At 43.3% G+C, this 22,553-nt stretch overlaps 1 protein-coding gene across 2 annotated transcripts; it reads right to left on the reverse strand.

Annotated features, from left to right (window-relative positions):
- Nucleotides 1-20,281, reverse strand: LOC148145264 (uncharacterized). Of its 2 annotated transcripts, XM_088000367.1 has the most exons (3): nucleotides 19,941-20,281; nucleotides 8,566-8,632; nucleotides 409-519 (listed from the first exon to the last, which is right to left on the reverse strand). In XM_088000367.1, the coding sequence occupies exons 1-3, from the start codon at nucleotides 20,191-20,193 to the stop codon at nucleotides 513-515; spliced, it is 327 nt and encodes a 108-aa protein (XP_087856493.1). In that variant the 5' UTR covers nucleotides 20,194-20,281; the 3' UTR covers nucleotides 409-512. The 2 variants fall into 2 exon arrangements, with proteins under 2 accessions (XP_087856492.1, XP_087856493.1); XM_088000366.1 differs by lacking the exon at nucleotides 8,566-8,632 and having other exon boundaries at nucleotides 1-519.
- Nucleotides 20,282-22,553: the final 2,272 nt, after the last annotated feature.

The following is a 22,553-nucleotide window of genomic DNA, read 5'->3' on the forward strand; positions in this document are numbered from 1 at the left end:
AAACATGGGGTCTCCAATATTTCTGAGAACCACTTCACAGTTCTAATGTCTGTCCAATTATAGTCTTTAATTAAGCCCCATTCCAAAAACGTTTGGAAAAAATGCTTCATAGTTAATTCACTGTGAACTCTATGTCCAGTGCCCTTCACAAGAAAGGTTATTAGGTTCTGGACCATACTGTCGCCAAGAATGGTGGGCACTTAAGAGTGTTGTTTAGCGAATCACATGATATCGAAGTATTGTCCTGGCAGGTGACCTGCACACAGAATGTACTGACTGTGGCTTTGAAAAGGTTAGTCATATCAAACGTGATGCCACACTGTTCACTCATTATTGAGTTGGTAACCTGTGGGGTCGTGTGTACACTCTGGGCTGACATAGCCATCACAGAATTAAGAATATAACCAACAGACACATTCTGTTTTTCTTTGTTGGTGTCTAAGAATACAAAGGCTTTGTCCAGCTGCTCTCCATTCCGACAACGCAAGTAGGAAGGCCAGCAGTATTCATTCTCACTGGCTGTTGAGACAAGAAAAAATTGGAATTTTGTTACAATGATTAAGTTTAAGCTTTAATAGGAGGTGCTGTCTTTCAAATGAGACATTAAGCTGAGGACCTAACTATCTATGACTCTGCCATCTCAGGTGAACATAAAAACATCATTTGTACAACAGAAGGGCATTTCACCCTAGTGTCCTGGCCAATATTTATCTTTTTCTATTCATTTGGGGCGTATAGTCTTTGCTGTCAATAAATGCTGTCATTTATTGTCCGTTCTTAATTGCCTTTCCAAGGTGGTGGTGAGCTCCCTCGTGGAAACATGGCAGTCTATTTGGTGTAACTACACCCATAATGCTGTTAAGAAGGGAATTCCTGGATTTTGACCCAGCAACAATGAAGGGTTGGTGAAATATTTCCAAGTTAGAGTGGTGGGTAACTTAGGGGAACGAGGGAGTTTGCAGATTGTGGTGTTACCATGTAAAACTCCCCTTGTCCTTTACATTATTGTGATTGCAGGTTTGGAAGATGCTATCTCAGGAGCCTTGGTGAATTTCTGCAGAGCATCATTTCTGCTTGTAGATGGAACACACTGCTGCTACTGAGCATCTGTGGTGGAGGCAGTGAATGTTTGTGGATGTGGTGCCAATCAAGCAGCCTGCTTTATCCTGGATAGTGTCAAGCTTCTTGACTGTTGTTGGAGCTGCACTAATCCAAGCAAGTGGAGAGTATTCCATCACATTTTAATTTATGCCTTGTAGAAGTTGGGCAAACTTTGGGAGTCAGGTAGTGAGTTACTTATTGAATGTTCCTAACCTTTGACCTGTTGTTGCAGCCATGAATATATATCCAGTTCAGTTTTTAGTCAATGGTAATTCCCAGGATGTTGATGGTGGGGAATTCGGTAATGGTATTGGCAATGAATGCCAAGGTGCGAAGTTTAGAATGTTTCTTATTAGAGATGGCCATTGCCTGCCACTTGTGTGGTGTGAATGTTACTCACCACATTGTCAGCCCAAACCTGAATATCATTCAGGTCTAGCTATTGCTCAGCTAACATCACAAAAAATATATTGCCATTTGTGGGAGCTTGCTGTATGCAAATTAACATCCATGTTTCTGACATTCTGATAGATTACTTGTGAAGTGCAATCACTGAGAGAGTAGTAAAATATGCATGTGTAGATTTTGAACTGCCAGCTTTCAACCCTTCCTGCCATTTGTCGCTTGTGCCATTGTTCATCACAAATGAAAATGTATACAATAAATAGGGATTTAAAAAATCAATGTACATTGTTATATTTGCATTGTTTTATGTTGTTACCGTATAATTCTGCTACCACCTGGTGTATTGGCTTAAAGTAAGGATTCAGATAGCTTTAAAGGTTAAAACTAAAGTCACTATAGTTCCATGAGACCACAGGAGTGTGCTCTCATTACAGAGAGACGTCTGGTTGTGGTTCAACCTGAGTATCATCACACCTCAGGCAAGGAGGGAGATTAAGAAGGAGAATCCTTCATGGTAAACTCATCCAGTGTGGAAATTGAAAACATGCTATTAGTATTACTCTGCATTGCAAACCAGCTGTTCAACCAACTGAGCTAGCCAGACCCCTCACTTCAGTTTGCTCTGGAGTGTCATTATACATGCTAATGGTTATGCTGGATTCTTGAGTTATAGCATTCTCTGATTCACTACAGACGGTTGCCACTAGTTTTATAGAGTGGTCAAACATGAAGGTGCGCTCAACTAAATTTTCTTCTTTCTGCCTGGGTAGGAGCAGGGTTGTCTGTCATTTTTATTACTACCAACATGGACAATGCTGAGAGGATACCAGAAGATACAGAGAGGTCATTGAATAAAGTTGTCATTGGCTTCAGTTGAGGTTAGTAATGGGAGGTGGTTGTGCAGTGGTGATATAAGTGATCTAGCAATCTAGAACCCTAAATTAATGTTCTTCGGAAATGGATTCAAATCCAACCATGGTGAATGGTGAAATTTGAATTCAATAAAAGTTGGCCTCAAGATGATCATGTAATGACTGTCATTTGTCATAAATTGGTTCACTGATAACCTTTAGGGAAAGGAATCTGCTGTCCTTACCTTTTCTGGTCTACATGTAATACTAAACCCCTATCAATGTGGTTCACTCTTCCCACTCCCTGGGCAATGAGGAATGGGCAATAAAGGTTGGCCCAGGCAGTGATGCCTCCACCCCTGATCAAATGTAAAAACAATAGTGAGCTACTAAGATCTTGTTTTCTACACTGGGTATACAGAACAACCTCGGTTACCCGAACGAGACAGGCGGGAAATATTTTGTTTGGATAACTGAGCTGATTGTAAACAAAGGAAGCCATACTTGGACCTTGAAATCTTGTTTAGATAATCCGAAATTCAGTTAACTGATGTTGTTATGTATATAGCAGTGAGTGCCTGGAAATGCATGGTTTTTAGAGTATATGGCTGTGCCTGTAACACATGGTTCTAACTACCTATGTGAGTTTTTGTGCGTGTGTGTGTGTTGGGGGGTGGTAGTGGCTGCATGGAATGGGGTTGTTTCGGAGTTTACATGATATTACATAGGTTACACAGCACAGAAGCAGACTATATTATCTCACCCCTCTAAGTTTGTCTCTGTGCTCTGCCCAAGCCTCCAAACATTACTCACCTAAATTATGACCCTTATTTCTCATAAGCTTGTTTAGCTGCTTCTTAAACGATCTTACACAATTCACTTTAACCATGACCCATGATTTCAAGTTCCACGTTCTTATCAGCCTTCATTCCCTATTGGATTTCTTGGTGATTATTTTGAGGGTGTTTAGAACTGTTCTTCTCCACAAGTACGAATTACTATATCCATTTTATCAGAACCTTTCAGAATTATAAAACCTTTCACTTATACAAGACACAGGAGCAGCATACACTATCACTTAATGTGATCTTAAGTTTCAACTCCAATTTCCAACCACTTCCTGCATCACTTGAATTCCTGACAGTTTAGATATTTGCCTCTCTCAACCTTAAATATATTTAATAATGGAACATTCATAATCTCCTGGAGTAGAGGATTATGAAGATTCACCATCCTTTGAATTATTCTTCTCATCTTTATCTTAAAAAATCATCCCCTTATCCTAATGTTTTAGATCATCAGCCAGCAAAATCTGTGTTGATCATTTCAGACCCATTCAGAATCTTCTGTGTTTCAATCAGATCATCTCTCAGTTCTGTAAATTGTAGCAAGTGTGTTGATACTGTCACTTTAACAAAGTTATTTTGTCCTTGGGTTTTTTTTAAGTGCTCATAAAGGCAGAGGTGGCAAGGAATCTAGAAAGAGCCTCGTTTAACAATAGCAGGGGCATAGCCGGTTCTCCCAGTTCAGGTTTTTCCTAGTTTGGTTTAGCCGTGGCAGTCACATGATGCTAGAGTCCAGAAAGTTAAAAATCACACAAAACTAGGTTATAGTCCAATAGGCTTAATTGGAAGCACTAGCTTTCAGAATGCTGCTCCTTCATCAGGTGGTTGTTACCTGATACAACCACCTGATCAAAGAGCAGCGCTCCGAAAGCTAGTGCTTCCAATTCAACCTGTTGGACTATAACCCAGTGTTGTGTGATTTTTAACTTTGTACACTCCAGTCCAACTTGAAAACATGTTGAGAGTCCAGGAAGGTTGCAGCTTCAGTAATGATTCCTGACTGACTTTTTCCCTGAAATCTCTTTGGATGTTGTTCACTTCTGCCTGTAAGAATCAGTGTTTCAATTTATCTTTTTTGCCAAGGGGTGTGTTTATGGGATGTTACTGGATTGGAACAGTTCCTTAGTTAAATTGCAGTATCGGTTTGATTATGTTTTCCAACAGCTAAGTTACTCTAAATTCCATTTTCTTTTGTTCGAGTTTCAACTGTAGTGTTTAAATAAATTATGCTTTGCTTAAAGCCGAGGGGTTCGACGAGCTGCATCACACCTGGAATATCCACTCACATCTGCCTTTAAAATAAGAAAAAGTTAAGGTCTTAAAATATTTTGAGGGGGTCTGGCCTGGTCCAAATCACAAGTGTGAGCCCAATTTATTCAGACTCTCACGGGGCACCTTTTCATTCCTGCAATCAATCTAGTGAAACTTTGCTGTACTGTCTCAATTGCAAGTCTTTTTTCCTTCACTATGCAGACAAAAACTCAACACAGTGCTCCAGGTCTGGTCCCACTAAAGCCTTTCCTTATTAAAGAAGGACATCTTCCTCCTGTATTCGTTATCCGTATAATAATCATTAACATACCATTTGTTTTCCTAATCGTTTATTGTGCCTGCATGTTAAGTTCCTGTCACAAATACACCTATAATCCATGTTGCTCTGAACATCAGCATTTGCATTTTATACAATCATAAAATGAAACCCTTTCATTGAATCATAAAATGGCTACAGCATAGAAAGACACCATTCAGCTTGACATGTCTGTGCTGGTTCTCTACAAGAATATTTTTTCTTAGTCATTCATGGAATGTGTACGTTGCTACTTTGCTGTTGCTTGTCACTGATGCCCAGAAGGGAATTAAGAGTTATTCACATCACTATGGATAAGGAATTGTCAGACCAGGTAAGGATAGTGGATTTCTTTCCTTAAAAAGAAATTAGTAAACCAGATGGATTTTTACAGCAAACGACAATTAGCGTCATAGAGATGTAGAGCATGGAAACAGACCCTTCGGTCCAACTTGTCCATGTCAACCAGATATCCCAACCCAATCTAATCCCACCTGCCAGCACCTGCCCCATATCTCTCCCAACCCTTCCTATTCATATACCCATCCAGATGCCTTTTAAATGTTGCAATTGTACTAACCTCCATCATGTCGTCTGGCAGCTCATTCCATACACGTATCACCTTCTGCATGAAAACGTTGCCCCCTTGAGTCTCTCTTATATCTTTTCCCTCTCACCCTAAACGTATGCCTTCTACTTCTGGACTCCCCCACCCCAGGGAATAGACTATGTATATTTATCCCTACTATTGGAAAGATATAGAGGCTTTGGAGTGAGTGCAAAGAAGGATTACCAGGATTCTGCCTGGACTGGAGGGCTTGCCTTATGAAGAGAGGTTGACTAAGTTTGGTTGTTCCTCTGTAGAGGAGGAGGAAAAGAGGTGACCTGATCGAGCTTTACAAAGTAATAAGAGGCATGGATGGAGTCAATAGCCAGAGACTTTTCCCTAGGCCAGGACTACCTGGCACGAGGGGGGTCATAGTCTTAAGATATTAGGAAAAAGGTAGAGAGGAGATGTCAGAGGAAGGTTCTTTATGCAGAGAGTTGTGAATGCATGGAATGCGTTGCCAGTGGTGGTGGTGGAAGTAGATTCATTAGGGATATTTAAGGGACTGCTGGACATGCACATGGACAGCAGTGAATTGACGGGAGTGTAGGTTAGGTTATTTAATTTTACATAAGGATTAATTCTCGGCACAACATTGTGGGCCGAAGGGCCTGTTTTGTGCTGTACTTTTCTATGTTCTATGAATGTGATTATGGTAGATTTTGAATTTTAACTCCACTTTCCCACCAACTCCACATATTCTTTGATTCCTCCAAATTCCAAATGTCTATCTCAGCCTCAATTGTACTTAATTAGGGAGCAAACAGAGTCCTCTGGGGCAGAGAATTTCAAAGATTCCCAATCCTTTGAGTGAGGTCATTTCTCCTTATCTTAGTCCTAACTAATTGGCCTCTTATCCTGACACAGCAAACTCAAGGATTCCTCATCCTTTGGCTACAACCACCCTGTCAAATCCATTCAGAATCTTGCACGTTTCAGTGAGATAACTCTCATTCACCTACATTCCAGAGATTATAAATCCAGTTTACTGAGCTTCTCATCATAGGACTGCACCTTCATCACAGGGAACATACTCTATATCATGTCCAATTACCTCCGATGAGAATTATACTTTCATTAAATATGGAGGTCTAAATTGCACACAGTGTTCCAAATATGGTTTCACCAAAGTCCTGGACAACAGCAGCAAAATTTCCTTATTCCTGTACTCAGATGGAACTAGATTGGGTTGGGATATCTGGTCGGCATGGATGGGTTGGACCGAAGGGTCTGTTTCCATACTGTACATTTCTATGACTCTACTCCAACCCATTGCAGTAAAGGCCTTGGCACCTGAATGCTAATTTTTTGTGTTCTTTGTACAAGCACAAACATGTCACTCAACATCTGACCAAAATGTATAGCCTCATGCTTTCTCAAACAATATACCATCTGCCATGCTGTTGCCCATTCACTTAACCTTTCTGTATGACTTCTCAGTCCTTTTGTATTGTATTCACAATTTGCATTCTCACATACCTTTTTGTTGTCAGCAAACCGGGATGTGTTACTCTCTGTCTCTTTGTCATTAAAATAAGCTAAATAGCTGAGGCCTCAGCACTGATCCTTGTGGTATTCCACAGGTTACAGCCTGCCAATTTGAAACAGCTTTGCCTCTGATCATACTAATTACATTTTCCAAGTACAGCATTAACACTTAACATTTGGTAAATGAGTTGTAGTTCTTGTATTCTTTCTTCCTTCCTTTCCTGAATAGAGATTTTATATTTACTAACTTCCAATCTGCCGGGGCCATGCCAGATTCATTCAGGGAAGGGGGTGATGCAATTATATGGTCATTAGACTAGAGTTCTGGATTACTAGTTTAATGTTCTGTGGGCATGGGTTCAGATCCTAACATGGCAGATGGTGAAATTTGAATTTAATTAAAAGCTTGGCTTAATGGTGATCATATATCCATTATCGATTGTTGTAAAAACCCCATCTGGTTTACGAAAGACCTTTTCAGAATGAAATCTGCCAACCTTACCTAGTCTAGCCCACGTGACTCCAGACGCATAGCAATGTGGTTAACTCTCAACTGCCCTCTGGGGAAATAATGATGGCGCAGCCAGCAATACCCACATTCCGTGGCTGAATAAAACAAAAGAGAATTTTGGAAAATCATAACCAGAATGTTGTTGTGGTGACCTCTTTTGGAAGCCTAGAATATGGACCATCAGGTCCTGGAGATTTGTCACGTTTGAGTTTCTTGAGTACTATTCTCCAACTAACTTGCTAACATAGGTGGAGTCACAGGTAGACAGTACAGGACATTGGTTAGGCCACTTTTGGAATACTGCATTCAATTCTGGTATCCCTGATATAGGAAAGATGTTATGAAACTTGAAAGGGTGCAGAAAAGATTTGCAAGGGTGTTGTCGGGGTGGGAAGGTTTGAGCTATAGAGAGAGGCTAAATAGATTAGATTAGATTAGATTAGATTACTTTACAGTGTGGAAACAGGCCCTTCGGCCCAACAAGTCCACACCGACCCGCCGAAGCGCAACCCACCCATACCCCTACATTTACCCCTTACCTAACACTACGGGCAATTTAACATGGCCAATTCACCTGACCTGCACATCTTTGGACTGTGGGAGGAAACCGGAGCACCCGGAGGAAACCCACGCAGACACGGGGAGAATGTGCAAACTCCACACAGTCAGTCGCCTGAGGCGGGAATTGAACCTGGGTCTCTGGCGCTGCGAGGCAGCAGTGCTAACCACTGTGCCACCGTGCCGCCCACATAGGCTGGGACTGTTTTCCCTGAGGCTTTGGAGACTGAGGGATGACCTTTTAGAAGTTTATAAAATCATGAGGGGCATGGATAGGGTGAATATCCAGGATAGGGGAGTCCAAAACTAGGGGGCATAGGTTTAAGATGAGAGGGGAAAGATTTAAAAGGGACCTAGGGGGCAACTTTTTCATGCAAAGGGTGGTGTGTGTATGGAATGAGCTTCAAAGGAAGTGGTAGAGGCTGGTACAATTATATTTAAAACGCATCTGAATAGGAGGGGTTTATAGGGATATAGGCCAAATACTGGCAAATGGTATTAGATTAAGTTAGGATATCTGGTCAGCATGGACAAGCTGGACCAAAGCATTTGTTTCTGTGCTGTACAACTCCATGACTCTACATCATTTCCTTGAATTTCTAAAATAATTTTTCAAGACTGACATTAATTACCTGAATTTCTTTTCTTGTTTAGCATCAAACTCACTTTCTGTATCTGGTGTGTAATTTGCAGCTTTGACTGTGAAAACACACACAGAGGACCAGATTTTAAGATCATGAGATTCAGGAGCAGATATAGACTATTCAGCCCATTGAGTGTGCACTGCTATTCAATGAGATCATGGGTGACCAGATAATCCTTAACTTTATTTTATGCCTTTTCTACTCTCTTGACTCCCTTAATGATTAAAAATCAGTCTATCTCAGCCTTGAATATACATAATGACAGTCCTCTGCAGTAAAGAATTCCAAAAATAACAACTCTGTGGGAGAATGTGTTCCACCTTTTCTCTCTCTTAAATGGGTGACATCTTACTCTGAGTTTAACGTCCTCCATCTCCCACAAGGGGATCTCTTTGAATCTACCCTTCAAATCTTACATATTTTAATACGATTCCTTCTCATTCATCACGAATTCAATAAGTACAAACATGGGAAAGCAATTTTCATCAGATTGCTGCTTCCCTCGAATGTTGCCCACTCCAATGCTGTTCTGTATTCTCGCCAACTTATTCAGAAATACGGAGCATATAAGCCCTTGAAGAGGTTCATTGTAGGGCTGGAGCAATAAGGGTTGGAAGGGGATGTGGAAACATTGTATAGGATGGCATTAGTTGTCTGAAGGTCAATTTAAAAAAATAAGCACAAATATTAGTGAAGAAATAAATGAGTGACTGAATAGGTGGTTGGGTAGATTGGCAGGTGGTGAATGAAAAGGTAGGTAGGGTGACAGATGGATGAGATGGGTATGTGGATGATTGGCTAGACAAGAAACAAGAAAAAGGAGCTGAGGTAGACTCTATAAATTATCTAGCCAGCTTCACAATTCACTACCATCATGGCTGACCTTGGATTTCGACTTCACTTTTCTGCCTCCTCCTCATATCCCTCAATTCTCTGAAAGACCAAAAGTAATGTCTGTCCCAATCTTCAATGTGTTGAGGTGATGGAGACTCCATAGACCTCTGGGACAGGGAATTCCAACATTGAGTGAAATAATTTCTCTTCATCCCAGCCATAAATGATTGACCCTTATCATAAGACCGTGCCATCCTCCTTTTGTTTCCACTGGACAGAAAAACTAATCTCCCAGTGTTTTCCTTGACAAGCCCCTTCAGAACAATGTAAATCTCAATGAAATCGCCCCTCATCCTATTGAACTGCAAAGACTATAGATCCAATTTGCTCAGCTCTCAACATAGGACAATCCATTTACACCAATTTATTGAACTTTCATTGTACTGCATGCAATGCAAGTATATCTTTGCATAGAGACCAAAACTGCCAAGGTGTAGCCTCTCTAAAACACTAACAAAAATTATTCTTTGAATTCTGACCCTGCACACACTTTTTTTTGTGCACCAATACATACAACTTCACACTTTCTGACATGATCATCCACTTGTTATCTTGCTATCTACTTATTTAACGTAAATATATACCTTATTTTTCCTCCTCACTTTATATCATCAGTAATTATTCTCTGTCTCAGCCATTAATGTAGATTAGAAATAGCTGGTACTCCAGCACTGATTCTTGCAGCAGTTCACTATTCACTGCCTGCCAACCTAATGATGCCCCGTTATGGTCACTCCCTGCTTCCTGTCCATCGATTAATCTTCTATCCATGCTATCCAGGGCGGCTCAGTGGTTAGCACTGCTGCCTCACAGCACCAGTGTCTCAGGTTCGATTCCAGCCTTGGGCGACTGTCTGTGTGGAGTTTGCACGTTCTCCCCGTGTCTGCGTGGGTTTCCTCCGGGTGCTCCGGTTTCCTCCCACAATGCAGTGATGTGCTGGTCAGTTGAATTGGCCATGGTAAATTGCCCATAGTGTTAGGTGCATTAGTCAAAGGGAAACGGGTCTGGGTGGGTTACTCTTCGGAGGGTCGGTGTGGACTGGTTGGGCCAAATGGCCTGTTTCCACACTATAGGGAATCTAATCTAATCTAATATCTTACTTCAACTCCATCTTGCCTCTTAACCTTTTGTGTAGCACCATATTGAATGTCTTTTAGAAATTATTATATATTATATTACATTCTATATAATAATATATAATTTTTATATTATATTCTATATCTGCCTTACCATTTACATCTTAGAAGACCACCATCAAGTTTGTCAAAAGATTTTTATTAGAACGTAGAACAGCACAGCACAACACTGTTTTATCCCAACAATTAGGGAGAGTCGGGGGCAGAGTGGAGAATGGTAGCCATTACAAAAGAGAAAGTGCTAGTAAAGCTAAAAGGTCTAAAAATTGATAAATCTCCTGGCCCCGATGGGCTACATCCTAGAGTTCTGAGGGACATGGCTGAGGAAATAGTGAAGGTGTTCGTGGGCGGCACGGTGGCACAGTGGTTAGCACTGCTGCCTCGCAGCGCCAGAGATCCGGGTTCAATTCCCGCCTCAGGCGACTGACTGTGTGGAGTTTGCACATTCTCCCCGTGTCTGCGTGGGTTTCCTCCGGGTGCTCCGGTTTCCTCCCACAGGCCAAAGATGTGCAGGTCAGGTGAATTGGCCATGCTAAATTGCCCATAGTGTTAGGTAAGGGGTAAATGTAGGGGTATGGGTGGTTTGCGCTTCGGCGGGGCGGTGTGGACTTGTTGGGCCGAAGGGCCTGTTTCCACACTGTAAAGTAATCTAATCTAATCTAATCTTATTTGAAGCACATCTAATCTGAAGCATACCCACCCAGACCCATTTACCCCTGCACCTAACGCTATGGGCAATTTAGCGTGGCCAATTCACCTAACCTGCACGTTTTTGGACTGTGGGAGGAAACCGGAGCACCTGGAGGAAACCCACACAGACCCAGGGAGAATGTGCAAACTCCACACAGTCAGTCGCCTGAGGTGAGAACTGAACCCGGGTCTCTGGTGCTGTGAGGCAGCAGTGCTAACCATTGTGCCACCAGGCTGCACACCAAAGCTCACTGGAGTCAGGGAAAATCCCAGATGATACAAAAATCTCATGTTGTAACCCCCTTATTCAAGAAAGGATCAAGACAAAAGATGGAAAATTATAGGCCGTTTAGCTTAACCTCAGTTGTTGGTAAAATCCTAGAATCCATTGTTAAGAATTGGATTTCTAAATTCTTGAAAGTGCAGAGTCGGATTAGAACAAGTCAGCGTGGATTTAGTAAGGGGAGGTTGTGACTGACAAACCTGTTAGAATTCTTTGAAGAGGTAACAAGTAGGTTAGACTAGGGAAACCCAGTGGATATTACCTATCTAGACTTCCAAAATGCCTTTGATAAGGTGCCTCACAGGAGATTGCTGACTAAGGTAAAGGCCCATGGTGTTCAAGGTGAGCTATGGCCATGGATTAAGGATTGGCTGTCTGACAGAAGGCAGAGAATTGGGATAAGAGGTTCATTTTCAGAATGGCAGCTAGTGACAAGTGGTTTCCTGCAGGGTTCAGTGTCAGGGCTGCATCTGTTCACTTTACATATTAATGATCTGGATGAAAGACTGGGGGCATTCTGGTGAAGTCTGCCGATTATACAAAATTAGGTGGACAGACAGGTAGTACTGAGGTGGTGTGGAGGCTGCAGGATGATTTAGACAGTTTAGGAGAGTGGTCCAGGAAATGGCTGATGAAATTCAACATGAGCAAATGCGATGTCTTGCACTTTGTAAAAAAGAATACCGGCATGGACTATTTTCTAACTGGTGAGAAAATTCATAAAGCCAAAGTACAAAGGAGTCTGGGAATGCTAGTCCAGGATTCCCTTAAGGTTGATGTGCAGGTTGAGTCCGTGATTAAGAAAGCAAATGTAATGTTGTCATTTATCTCAAGAGGGTTGGAATATAAAAGCAGCAACATGCTTCTGAGACTCATAAAACTCTAGTTAGGCTCCATTTAGAATACTGTGTCCAATTTTGGGCCCCACACCTCAGGAAGGACATGCTGGCACTGGAGCGTGTCCAGCAGAGATTTACACGGATGATCCCTGGAATGATAGGCCTAACATACTATGAACGGCTGAGGATCCTGGGATTGTATTCATTAGTGTTTAGAAGGTTGAGGGGAGGTCTAATAGAAATAAGATAATGCATGGCTTAGAAAGGGTGGATGCTGGGAATTTGTTTCCGTCAGGCCGGGAGACTAGGACCCATGGGCACAGCCTTAAAATTAGAGGGGGTCAATTTACAATAGAAATAAGGAGACATTTCTTCAGCTAGAGAGTGGTGGGCCTGTGGAGTTCATTGCCACGGAGCACAGTGGAGACTGGGATGTTAAATGACTTCAAGGCAGAGATTGATAGATTCTCGATCTTGTATAGAATTAAGGGCTACGGGGAGAGTGCGGGTAGATGGAGATCAAATGCCCATCAGCCATGATTAAATGGCAGAGTGGACTCGATGGGTCGAATGGCCTTACTTCCACTCCTATGTCTTATAGTCACAGGAACAAGTCCTTTGGCTTATGATGTTGCACCAAACATGATACCAAATTAATTTTGAACCTCCCCCTCTTACTTTAAATGTATTAGACACTTCATCTCTGGGAAAATGATTCTGATTCTGCATCTATCTGTACCTCTCATAATTTTATGAACTTCTAACAGGTCTCCCCTCAGCCTCCAACACTCCGGGGAAAACAACTCGAGTTTATCCAGCCTCCCCTTTTAGCTCATATCTAGTAAAACCATGTTGATTTGTTCTAATCACACTATGCTTATCTGAATGTATTGTTAAGACTTCCTTAATCATAGGCATGGGAATTTCCCAACAATTGATGTTAGGCTAACTGGCCTGTAGTTTGCACTTTTCTTTCTCCCTGCTCTCTTGAAAAGCTGTGTTACATTTCCCAAATTTTAATCTGATGGTACTATTCCTGAATCTAAGGAATTTTGGAAAATCATAGCTAATATGTTCATTATTTCTGTAGTCTTAAGAACCCTTGGGCAGGTTTTCCCAATCTAAGGTTCAGGATCTCAAGAAGGGCCACAGCTTGGAGGCAGTAATGACTCATCCCCCTCATGCTTTGCTCTTGCTGTCCTCTCTGATAGATTGCAGCAATTTTCAAGTCTCACTGCGATCATAACAGATTTGGGAAACACTGTCCTAGGGTATAGGCCATCAAGCCCCAGGGATTTGTCAGATTTTAGTCCGTTACATTTCTTCAGTACTTTTTCTCTGTTGATATTAATTTCTATTATTTTCTTTCACTTATCTACTTAGTCACTATATCTTGAATGAAATGTGCCATCTTACTGTAAAGGCAGACCCAAATATTTGGTCATTTTCTCTGCAATTTCTACCTTCCCTGCAATAAGTTCACCATTTTTAAGGGACCAGTATTTACTTTCGTACATAGGGAAGCTCTTACAATCTGCTTTTATATTTTTGGCTAATTTCTGTTCATATATTATTGTGCAATACTAAATCGAAAAAGTGCTCATCCCTCTTGTTTCCATGACATTGCTTCACAATATTTACACAAGTTTCTACAGATTAGACTGCCCTTGCCAATTTAATTAATCCAGTCTAATTGAAAATTAAAGTCAATTACAGGTATCCCCCACTATCCGAAAGAGGAGCGTTCGTATGAAACCTTCCATAAGCCGAACTGGCGTAAAGCAAAAAAGCATTAATTTATATGGGAAAAATTTCACCTTTTCTCATAAAAGCAAAAATCCTCTTCAGATTTATTTTGGTTAGCGAAAACAGATGTAGGTATTTTGTAAAAGCAGAATGGCATAAAGCAAGCTTTCGAAAAGTGCGGGATACCTGTACATATGCCCCTGTAATATAAACTGAAAGCAGAAATAGGCTGTTCATTTTTTCAGCCTGATCTGCTGTTCAGTTCAACCATGCCTGAAGTGGTTGTGTGCTGAATTCCACATTTGCACTCAATAACTTATATGCCATTACCTCAAGAATTTATCTACCCCACTCTTTAAAAATATTTAAACAGGTGGTATTATGGACAATAAGGAAGGTTATCAGAAATTGCAGCAGGACCTTAATCAGCTGGGGAGGAGGGCCGACAAATGGCAAATGGAGTTTAATATAGATAAGTGTGAATCAGAAAATGATTCTGATTCTGCATCTATCTACACCTCTCATAATTTTATGAACGTCTAACAGGTCTCCCCTCAGCCTCCAACACTCTGGGAAAAACAACTCGAGTTTATCCAGCCTCCCCTTTTAGCTCATATCTAGTAAAACCATGTTGATTTATTCTAATCACACTATGCTTATCTAAATGTATTGTTAAGACTTCCTTAATCATAGGCATGGGAATTTCCCAACAATTGATGTTAGGCTAACTGGCCTGTAGTTTGCACTTTTCTTTCTCCCTGCTCTCTTGAAAAGCTGTGTTACATTTTCCAAATTTTAATCTGATGTTACCATTCCTGAATCTAAGGAATTTTGGAAAAGCGTTTTGGAAAGTCAAATCAAGGTATGAGTTTCATGGTGAATGGTAGGGCCTTCAGGAGTGTAGTGGAACAGAGGGACCTTGGAGTTCAAGTGTACGGTTCTCTGAAAGTGGAGTCACAGGTAGACAGGGCAGTGAAGAATGCTTTTGGCACCACTGGCCTTCATCAGTCAGGGCATTAAATGTAGAAATTGGGAAGTTATGGTGCAGTTGTATAGGACATTGGTAAGGCCACACTTGTAATATTGGGTTTAGTTTTGGCCACCTTGCTATAGGAAGGATGTTGGAAGGATTCCTGATAAAGGGCTTTTACCCGAAACCTCAATTTTCCTGCTCCTTGGATGCTGCCTGACCGCTGTGCTTTCCCAGCACCACTCTAATCTAAACTCTGGTTTTCAGCATTCGCAGTCCTCACTTTTGCCATAGGAAGGATATTATTAAGTGTCAAAGAAATACAAGGATGTTGCCAGGACTCAAAGATCTGAGTTGTGAGAGAGTTTGGACAACCTAGGACTTTCTTCTTTATAGTGTAGGAGACTGAGGGGAGATCTTATAGAAGTGTATAAGATCATGAGAGGCATGGATAGGGTGAATGCACTCAGTCTTTTTCCCAGGGTCAGGGAATCAAGGACAAGAGGGGCAAGAATAAAAGGGAACCTGAGGGGCAACCTTTTTTTACACAGGGTGGTACGCATGTCGAATGAGCTGCCAGCAGAAGTGGTTGAGGAAGGTACATTAACAACATTTAAAGGCATTTGGGCAAACACATGGATATACAAGGTTTAGAAGGATATGGGCCAAGTGCAGGGAAATGGAGTTAGAGTGATAGACGTTTTGGTCAGCATGGACCAGTTTGGGCCAAAGGGCCTGTCTTCATGCTATAGGACTCTATGACTCTGTCTCAGGGGGCAGTAGAGGGGCAGAGTTCCAAAGTCAAACAACCTCTATGAGAAAAAAAAGTCTTCATTACGTCCTAGATGTGCAACCCATAATTTTAAAACAGTGCTTCCTCATTCTAGATTCTTTCACGAGAGAAAACGTCTTTTCCATGTCAACCTTGCCACACTGTTCAGGATCTTAGACACTTCAATCAAATCATTCCCCCCCTCCCCACCGCCATTCCTCTAAACTCTATTGGAAATAAGTTTAGTCTGGCAACCTTTCTTCTTAAGTCAGTTACACATTTAATTCACACACTCATCTTGTTTATTCGTCTTGCCAAAATGAACACTGTCACATAGAACATAGAAGAATACAGCGCAGTACAGGCCCTTCAGCCCTCGATGTTGCGCCGATCCAAGCCCACCTAACCTACACTAGCCCACTATCCTCCATATGCCTATCCAATGCCCGCTTAAATGCCCATAATGAGGGAGAGTCCACCACTGCTACTGGCAGGGCATTCCATGAACTCACGACTCGCTGAGTAAAGAAAAGTTACAAGTTACATTACAAGTGCCAGACATTTTCCGTTCACTCAACCTAACCTGTACCTGTCTGCAACCTTCTTTATGTCCTCCTCATGGCAAACTTACCAACCTAACTGAGTATTATCTGCAAATCTTGCTACCATGCCTTCACTCCCCTCCTCTATAACTTATGAAGAAATGGGGCACTAGCATTGACCCTTGTATGACTCTACTCATCACATCCTGCCAGTCAGAAAAAGGCCCATTTATGCATACTCTGTTTTCTGCTTACAAGGCAATCTTCGATCCATTCTAATGTGTTACTCCCGAAACCATGAGTTCTTACTTTGTGCAATAATCTTTTATATGGAGCCTTGTTAGGGGCCTTCTGGAAGTGAGCTGAAAATGTGTTGCTGGAAAAGCACAGCAGGTCAGGCAGCATCCAAGGAACAGGAGAATCGATGTTTCGGGCACAAGCCCTTCTTCAGGAATGAGGAAAGTGTGTCCAGCAGGCTAAGATAAAAGGTAGGGGGGAGGGGCGTTGGAAATGCGATAGGTGGAAGGAGGTCAAGGTGAGGGTGATAGGCCGGAGTGGGGTGGGGGCGGAGAGGTCAGGAAGAAGATTGCAGGTTAGGAAGGCGGTGCTAAGTTCGAGGGATTTGACTGAGACAAGGTGGGGGGAAGGGAAATGAGGAAACTGGAGAAATCTGAATTCATCCCTTGTGGTTGGAGGGTTCCTAGGCGGAAGATGAGGCGCTCTTCCTCCAACCGTCGTGTTGCTATGGTCTGGCGATGGAGGAGTCCAAGGACCTGCATGTCCTTGGTGGAGTGGGAGGGGGAGTTGAAGTGTTGAGCCACAGGGTGGTTGGGTTGGTTGGTCCGGGTGTCCCAGAGGTGTTCTCTGAAACGTTCTGCAATATAGAGGAGGCCACATTGGGTGCAGCGGATGCAATAAATGATGTGTGTGGAGGTGCAGGTGAATTTGTGGCAGATATGGAAGTATCCCTTGGGGCTTTGGAGGGAAGTAAGGGGGGAGGTGTGGGCGCAAGTTTTACATTTCTTGCGGTTGCAGGGAAAGGTGCCGGGAGTGGAGGTTGGGTTGGTGGGGGGTGTGGACCTGACGAGGGAGTCACGGAGGGAGTGGTCTTTTCGGAACGCTGATAGGGGAGGGGAGGGAAATATATCCCTGGTGGTGGGGTCCGTTCGGAGGTGGTGGAAATGACGGCGGATGATAGGCTGTATATGGAGGTTGGTGGGGTGGTAGGTGAGGACCAGTGGGGTTCTGTCCTGGTGGCAGTTGGAGGGGCGGGGCTCAAGGGCGGAGGAGCGGGAAATGGAGGAGATGCGGTGGAGGGCATCGTCGACCACATCTGAGGGGAAATTGCGGTCTTTGAAGAAGGAGGCCATCTGGGTTGTACGGTTTTCGAACTGGTCCTCCTGGGAGTAGATGCGGCGGAAACGAAGGAATTGGGAATGTGGGATGGCCTTCTGGAAGTCTTAAGTATAAGCTCCTCATTGTCCAAAGTGCAACTCCAATAAGTTGATTAAATAGGATTCCCTTTTGCAAAGTCATGCTGACTCTTTCTGATTGCCTTGAACTTTTCGAAGTGCCCACTTATAACCTCCTCCATGATTAATTCCAACGCCCTCCCTATGCCAAACATCAAGGTACATGGTAGAAATAGTGAGGACTGCAGATGCTGGAGAGTCAGAGTTGATAAAGTGTGGCACTGGAAAAAGGCACAGCAGGTCAGATAGCATCCGAGGAGCAGGAGAGTTGACGTTTCAGGCATGACCCTTCATTAGGACCTTGCGTCATTTTGGAAGGTCAAATCTGAATGCAGAATACAGTGTTAAAGGCAGGATCCTTGGCAATGTGGAGGAACAGAAGGATCTTGGGGTCCATAGATCCCTCAAAATTGCCACCCCAGTTGATAGGATTGTTAAGAAAGCATATGGTGTGTTGGCTTTCATTAGCAGAGGGATTGAGTTTAAGAGTTGTGAGGTTATGCTGCAACTCTATAGAGGCCTGGTTAGACCACACTTGGAATATTGTTCTGGTTACCTCAGAAAGAATGTGGCAGCTTTGGAGAGAGTGCAGATGGGTTTTACTGGATGCTGCCTGAACTGGAGGGCATGCCTTATGAAGAAAGGTTGAGGGAGCTACAGCTTTTCTCATTGGAGCGAAGAAGGATGAGAGGTGACTTGTTAGAGGTGTACAAGATGAGAGACATAGATAGAGTGGCTAGCCAGAGACTTTTTCCCTGGGTGGAAATGGCTATCACGAGGGGGCATAATTTTAAGATGATTGGGGGAAGGATTAGGGGAGATGTCAGAGGGAGGTTCTTTACACAGAGTGGTGTGTGTATGGAATGTATTGCCAGCAGTGGTTATAGAGTTTAGATCAGAGCAGTGCTGGAAAAACACAGCAGGTCAGGCAGCATCCGAGCAGCAGGAAAATTGACGTTTCGGGCAAAAGTCCTTCATCAGGAATAGTTTTTGCCTGAAACGTTGATTTTCCTGCTCCTCGGATGCTGCCTGACCTGCTGTGCTTTTCCAGCACCAGTCTGATCTAAACTCTGGTTTCCAGCATCTGCAGTCCTCACTTTTGCCTGGCAGTGGTAGTTGAATCAGATATATTAGGGACAGTTAAGCCACTCTTGGATAGGCACATGGATGATACTAAAACGTAGGGTATGTAGGTTAGTTTGACCTTAGAGTAGGATAAAAGGTCGACGCAACATCGAGGGCCTGTACTGGGTTGTACTTCCTATGTTCAGAGTCGAGAGTGTGGTGCTAGAAAAGCAGAGCGGGTCAGGGAGCATCCCAGGAGCAGGAGAATCGATGCTTCGGGCATAAGCCTTTCATCAGGGTTATTCATTCCTGAAATGTCGATTCTCCTGCTCTTCAGATTCTGCTTGACCTGCTGTGCTTTTTCAACACCACACTCTCAACTCTGATCTTCAGCATCTGCAGTCCTCACTTTCTCCTTTTCTATTTTCAGGTCTGGCAGCATCCAAGGAGCAGTCCTGATGAAGTGTCATGCCCGAAATATCGACTCTCCTACTCCTCCAATGCTGCCTGACCTGCTGTGCTTTTTCCAGCACCAAACTTTATCGAATCAATTTACATGGTCTATAGTTTCCTGTTCTCTGACTGTCTCCGCAATTAGAAGGATTATATTGCGTACTTTTGTGTGCGTGTTGTGGCTGTGCACATCTTTTGTGACCCTGCATGCGTCTGCTGTGACTGTGTGCACTTGTGGGCGCACTGTGGTTGTTGTAACCCTGTGAGATAGTTTGTGTGTATGCTTGTGTGTATTTCTGTATGTCTGGGAGTGTTAGTCTGTGTGCATATCTGTAGGGGTATAAGTCTGTGATTGTGGAGGTGTCAGTTTGTGTGTGATGTGCCTGTGGGAGTATCCGTTTGTGTGTATCCATGTGGGTGTCAGTCTGTATCTGTTGTGTCTTTGTGTCTATTAGTCGAGTGTCAGTCTGTGTGAGATAGATGTGCCCTCCCCTTGTTTACCTGACACTGAATTGTGTAGACGGACGGTCATTCTCTTCCGCTGCCGAAGGATTTTCATGTAGGTCAGCACCGTACAGTTTAACATACACTCGTTAGACGGAGGAAGCCGTTTAGGAGCTTCCGAGAACCTGCGCAGTTCACTCTGAATGAGACAGGGAGGCGATTCCATCGGGGCTGCGCTGATGTCATGTGAACTGAAAGAAGTGGAGAGTAACCAGCTGGTGTACAGCCCCCAAAGACAGGCCGGAGCCATTCTTGTAGAGCCTGCTCTGTCTCACTGCGTTTACTCATCTGGCAAGGCTACTGTGCATCTGCGGTTTGGAGGTGGGAAAAGTAAATGTGCAACTTTGCCAGCACCCTCAAGAGCTGACGCTGACAGAGCTGGCAGTATGTTCGGAATCTCCTGGCAAAGGTGATCCTGCATAAACAGCAACATATCCCCAGCTTGTAGTCATTTCACCAGATGTGAAAACAATTTGGCCTAATAGCGGAGTTTAACCCTTTCAGTGAAATTACAAATTGAGGAAAAACAAAGCACCAATGAATCTGGTTCTCTGGATCAAAGCTAATCTGCATTTCTGCTCCATTTCTCTACCTTTCGTCAGACCGTTTATAGCTATTCAGCTGTTGACACTTTACTCACTGTCTGACACTTTTGATCACCTGCAGAGCCTTATTATTCAGCCTGTAGATACTCCACTCAGACCATTTTTGTGATCTTTTGATCTCTCTGCCTATAAGTTCTGTGCCTGTGTGCTTCACTTCACCTGATGAAGGAGCAGCGCTCCGAAAGCTTGTGGTTCCAAATAAACCTGTTGGACTATAACCATGTGATTTCTAACCTTGATTGGTAAGAGCATTGAGTATAAGGGTAGATAAATTACGCTGCAGCTTTATAGATCAGCCACACTTGGAATATTGTGTACAGTTCTGGTCACCACACGACCAGATGGATGTGGATGCTTTGGAGAGGGTACAGAAAAGGTTTCCCAAGATGTTGGCTGGTATGGGAGATTTTAGCTATGAAGAGAGGTTGGATTGACTGGGTTTGTTTTCATTTGGACGCAGGAGGTTGAGGGTAACCTGATAGGAGTTTATATGATTGTGAATGGCTTTTTCCCAGGATGGAGGGGCCAAGTACTAGGGAACACAGGAACAAGGTCTGCGGCGGGGTGGGGGAGATATTTAAAAGACACGTGTGAGGCAAGTTTTTCAACAAATGGTAGAATGCACTGTCAGAAGAGGTAGTGGAAGCACACACAATACAGCATTCAAAAACCCACCTGGAAGAGTGCATGAACAGGAAGAGAATAGAGCGATGATCCTGTAGTTAAAGACAGGTTTAGTATGGAAGGGCAAAATCTGTTGGCCCTGTGCTGTATTGTTCTTTGTTCTTCTCCCTGAATTCTTGATACAAGACTTCATTCCTCATTTTATCCATATCGTTGGTATCAACTTGTACCAAGACCTCTAACACATCCCCTTCCCCGTTCAGGATTCCCTCCCGCCATTCAGTCACATCCCTGACCCTGGCACCAGGAAGGCAACACACCATCCTCGTGTGTGGCATTGGCAGACCAGAGGGATTAGCACTGGGTTTGTTGTTATTTGTGATATTCATAAATGGTGTAGATGAGAATTTGGGAGGGATGATGAGTAAGTTTGTGGATAACAAGGATTGGCCAGACCATTGACCTTGAGGAAGAAGGTATTAGATTAGATTAGATTTGATTACTTAGTGTGGAAACAGGCCCTTCGGCCCAACAAGTCCACACCGACCCGCTGAAGCGCAACCCACCCATACCCACTCCCCTACGTTTACCCCTTCACCTAACACTACGGGCAATTTAGCTTGGCCAATTCACCTGACCTGCACATCTTTGGACTGTGGGAGGAAACCGGAGCACCCGGAGGAAACCCACACAGACACGGGGAGAATGTGCAAACTCCACACAGTCAGTCGCCTGAGGCGGGAATTGAACCCGGGTCCATGGCGCTGAGGCAGTAGTGCTAACCACTGTGCCACTGTGCCACCGTGCCACCCACAGGAGGATATAGAGGGATTTGTCAGATGGGCAGATGAATGACAGATGGAAGGTAACCCTGATAACTGAGAGGTGATACCCTTTGGAAGCATAGAATCATAGAAACCCTACAGTGCACATAGAGTCGTTCAGCCCATTGAGTCTACACAGATCCTCTGAAGTGCATCCTGCCATATCCCACATTTACCATAATAAACACACCCAGCCGATACACTACAGGGAAATTTCGCATGGCCAATCCATCTAACTGCACACCTTTGTGGGAGGAATCATGAACACATGGAGGAAACTAATGCAGTCACAGGGAGAACATGCAAACTCCACACAGACAGTCGGCCAAGGGTGGAATCAAATCCACGTCCCTGGCACCGTGAGGCAGCAGTACTAACCACTCAACACTATGCCACCAAGCAGGAAAAGACTCAATGAATCACAGGACATCAGGAAGCCCAGAGGAACAGAGGGTCTTGAGATGTTTGTCCACAGATCACAGAATGAAGTTCTCCTTGGATGTAGTATTTCAGCTATGGAAAGAGACTGGATAAGCTCGGGTTGTTTTCTTTGGAGC

This window comes from Chiloscyllium plagiosum, unplaced genomic scaffold (genome assembly GCF_037043375.1).
Source record: "Chiloscyllium plagiosum isolate Xiang-an unplaced genomic scaffold, Cpla_swu_hap1 HiC_scaffold_25, whole genome shotgun sequence".
NCBI classification, from domain to species: Eukaryota; Metazoa; Chordata; class Chondrichthyes; order Orectolobiformes; family Hemiscylliidae; genus Chiloscyllium; species Chiloscyllium plagiosum.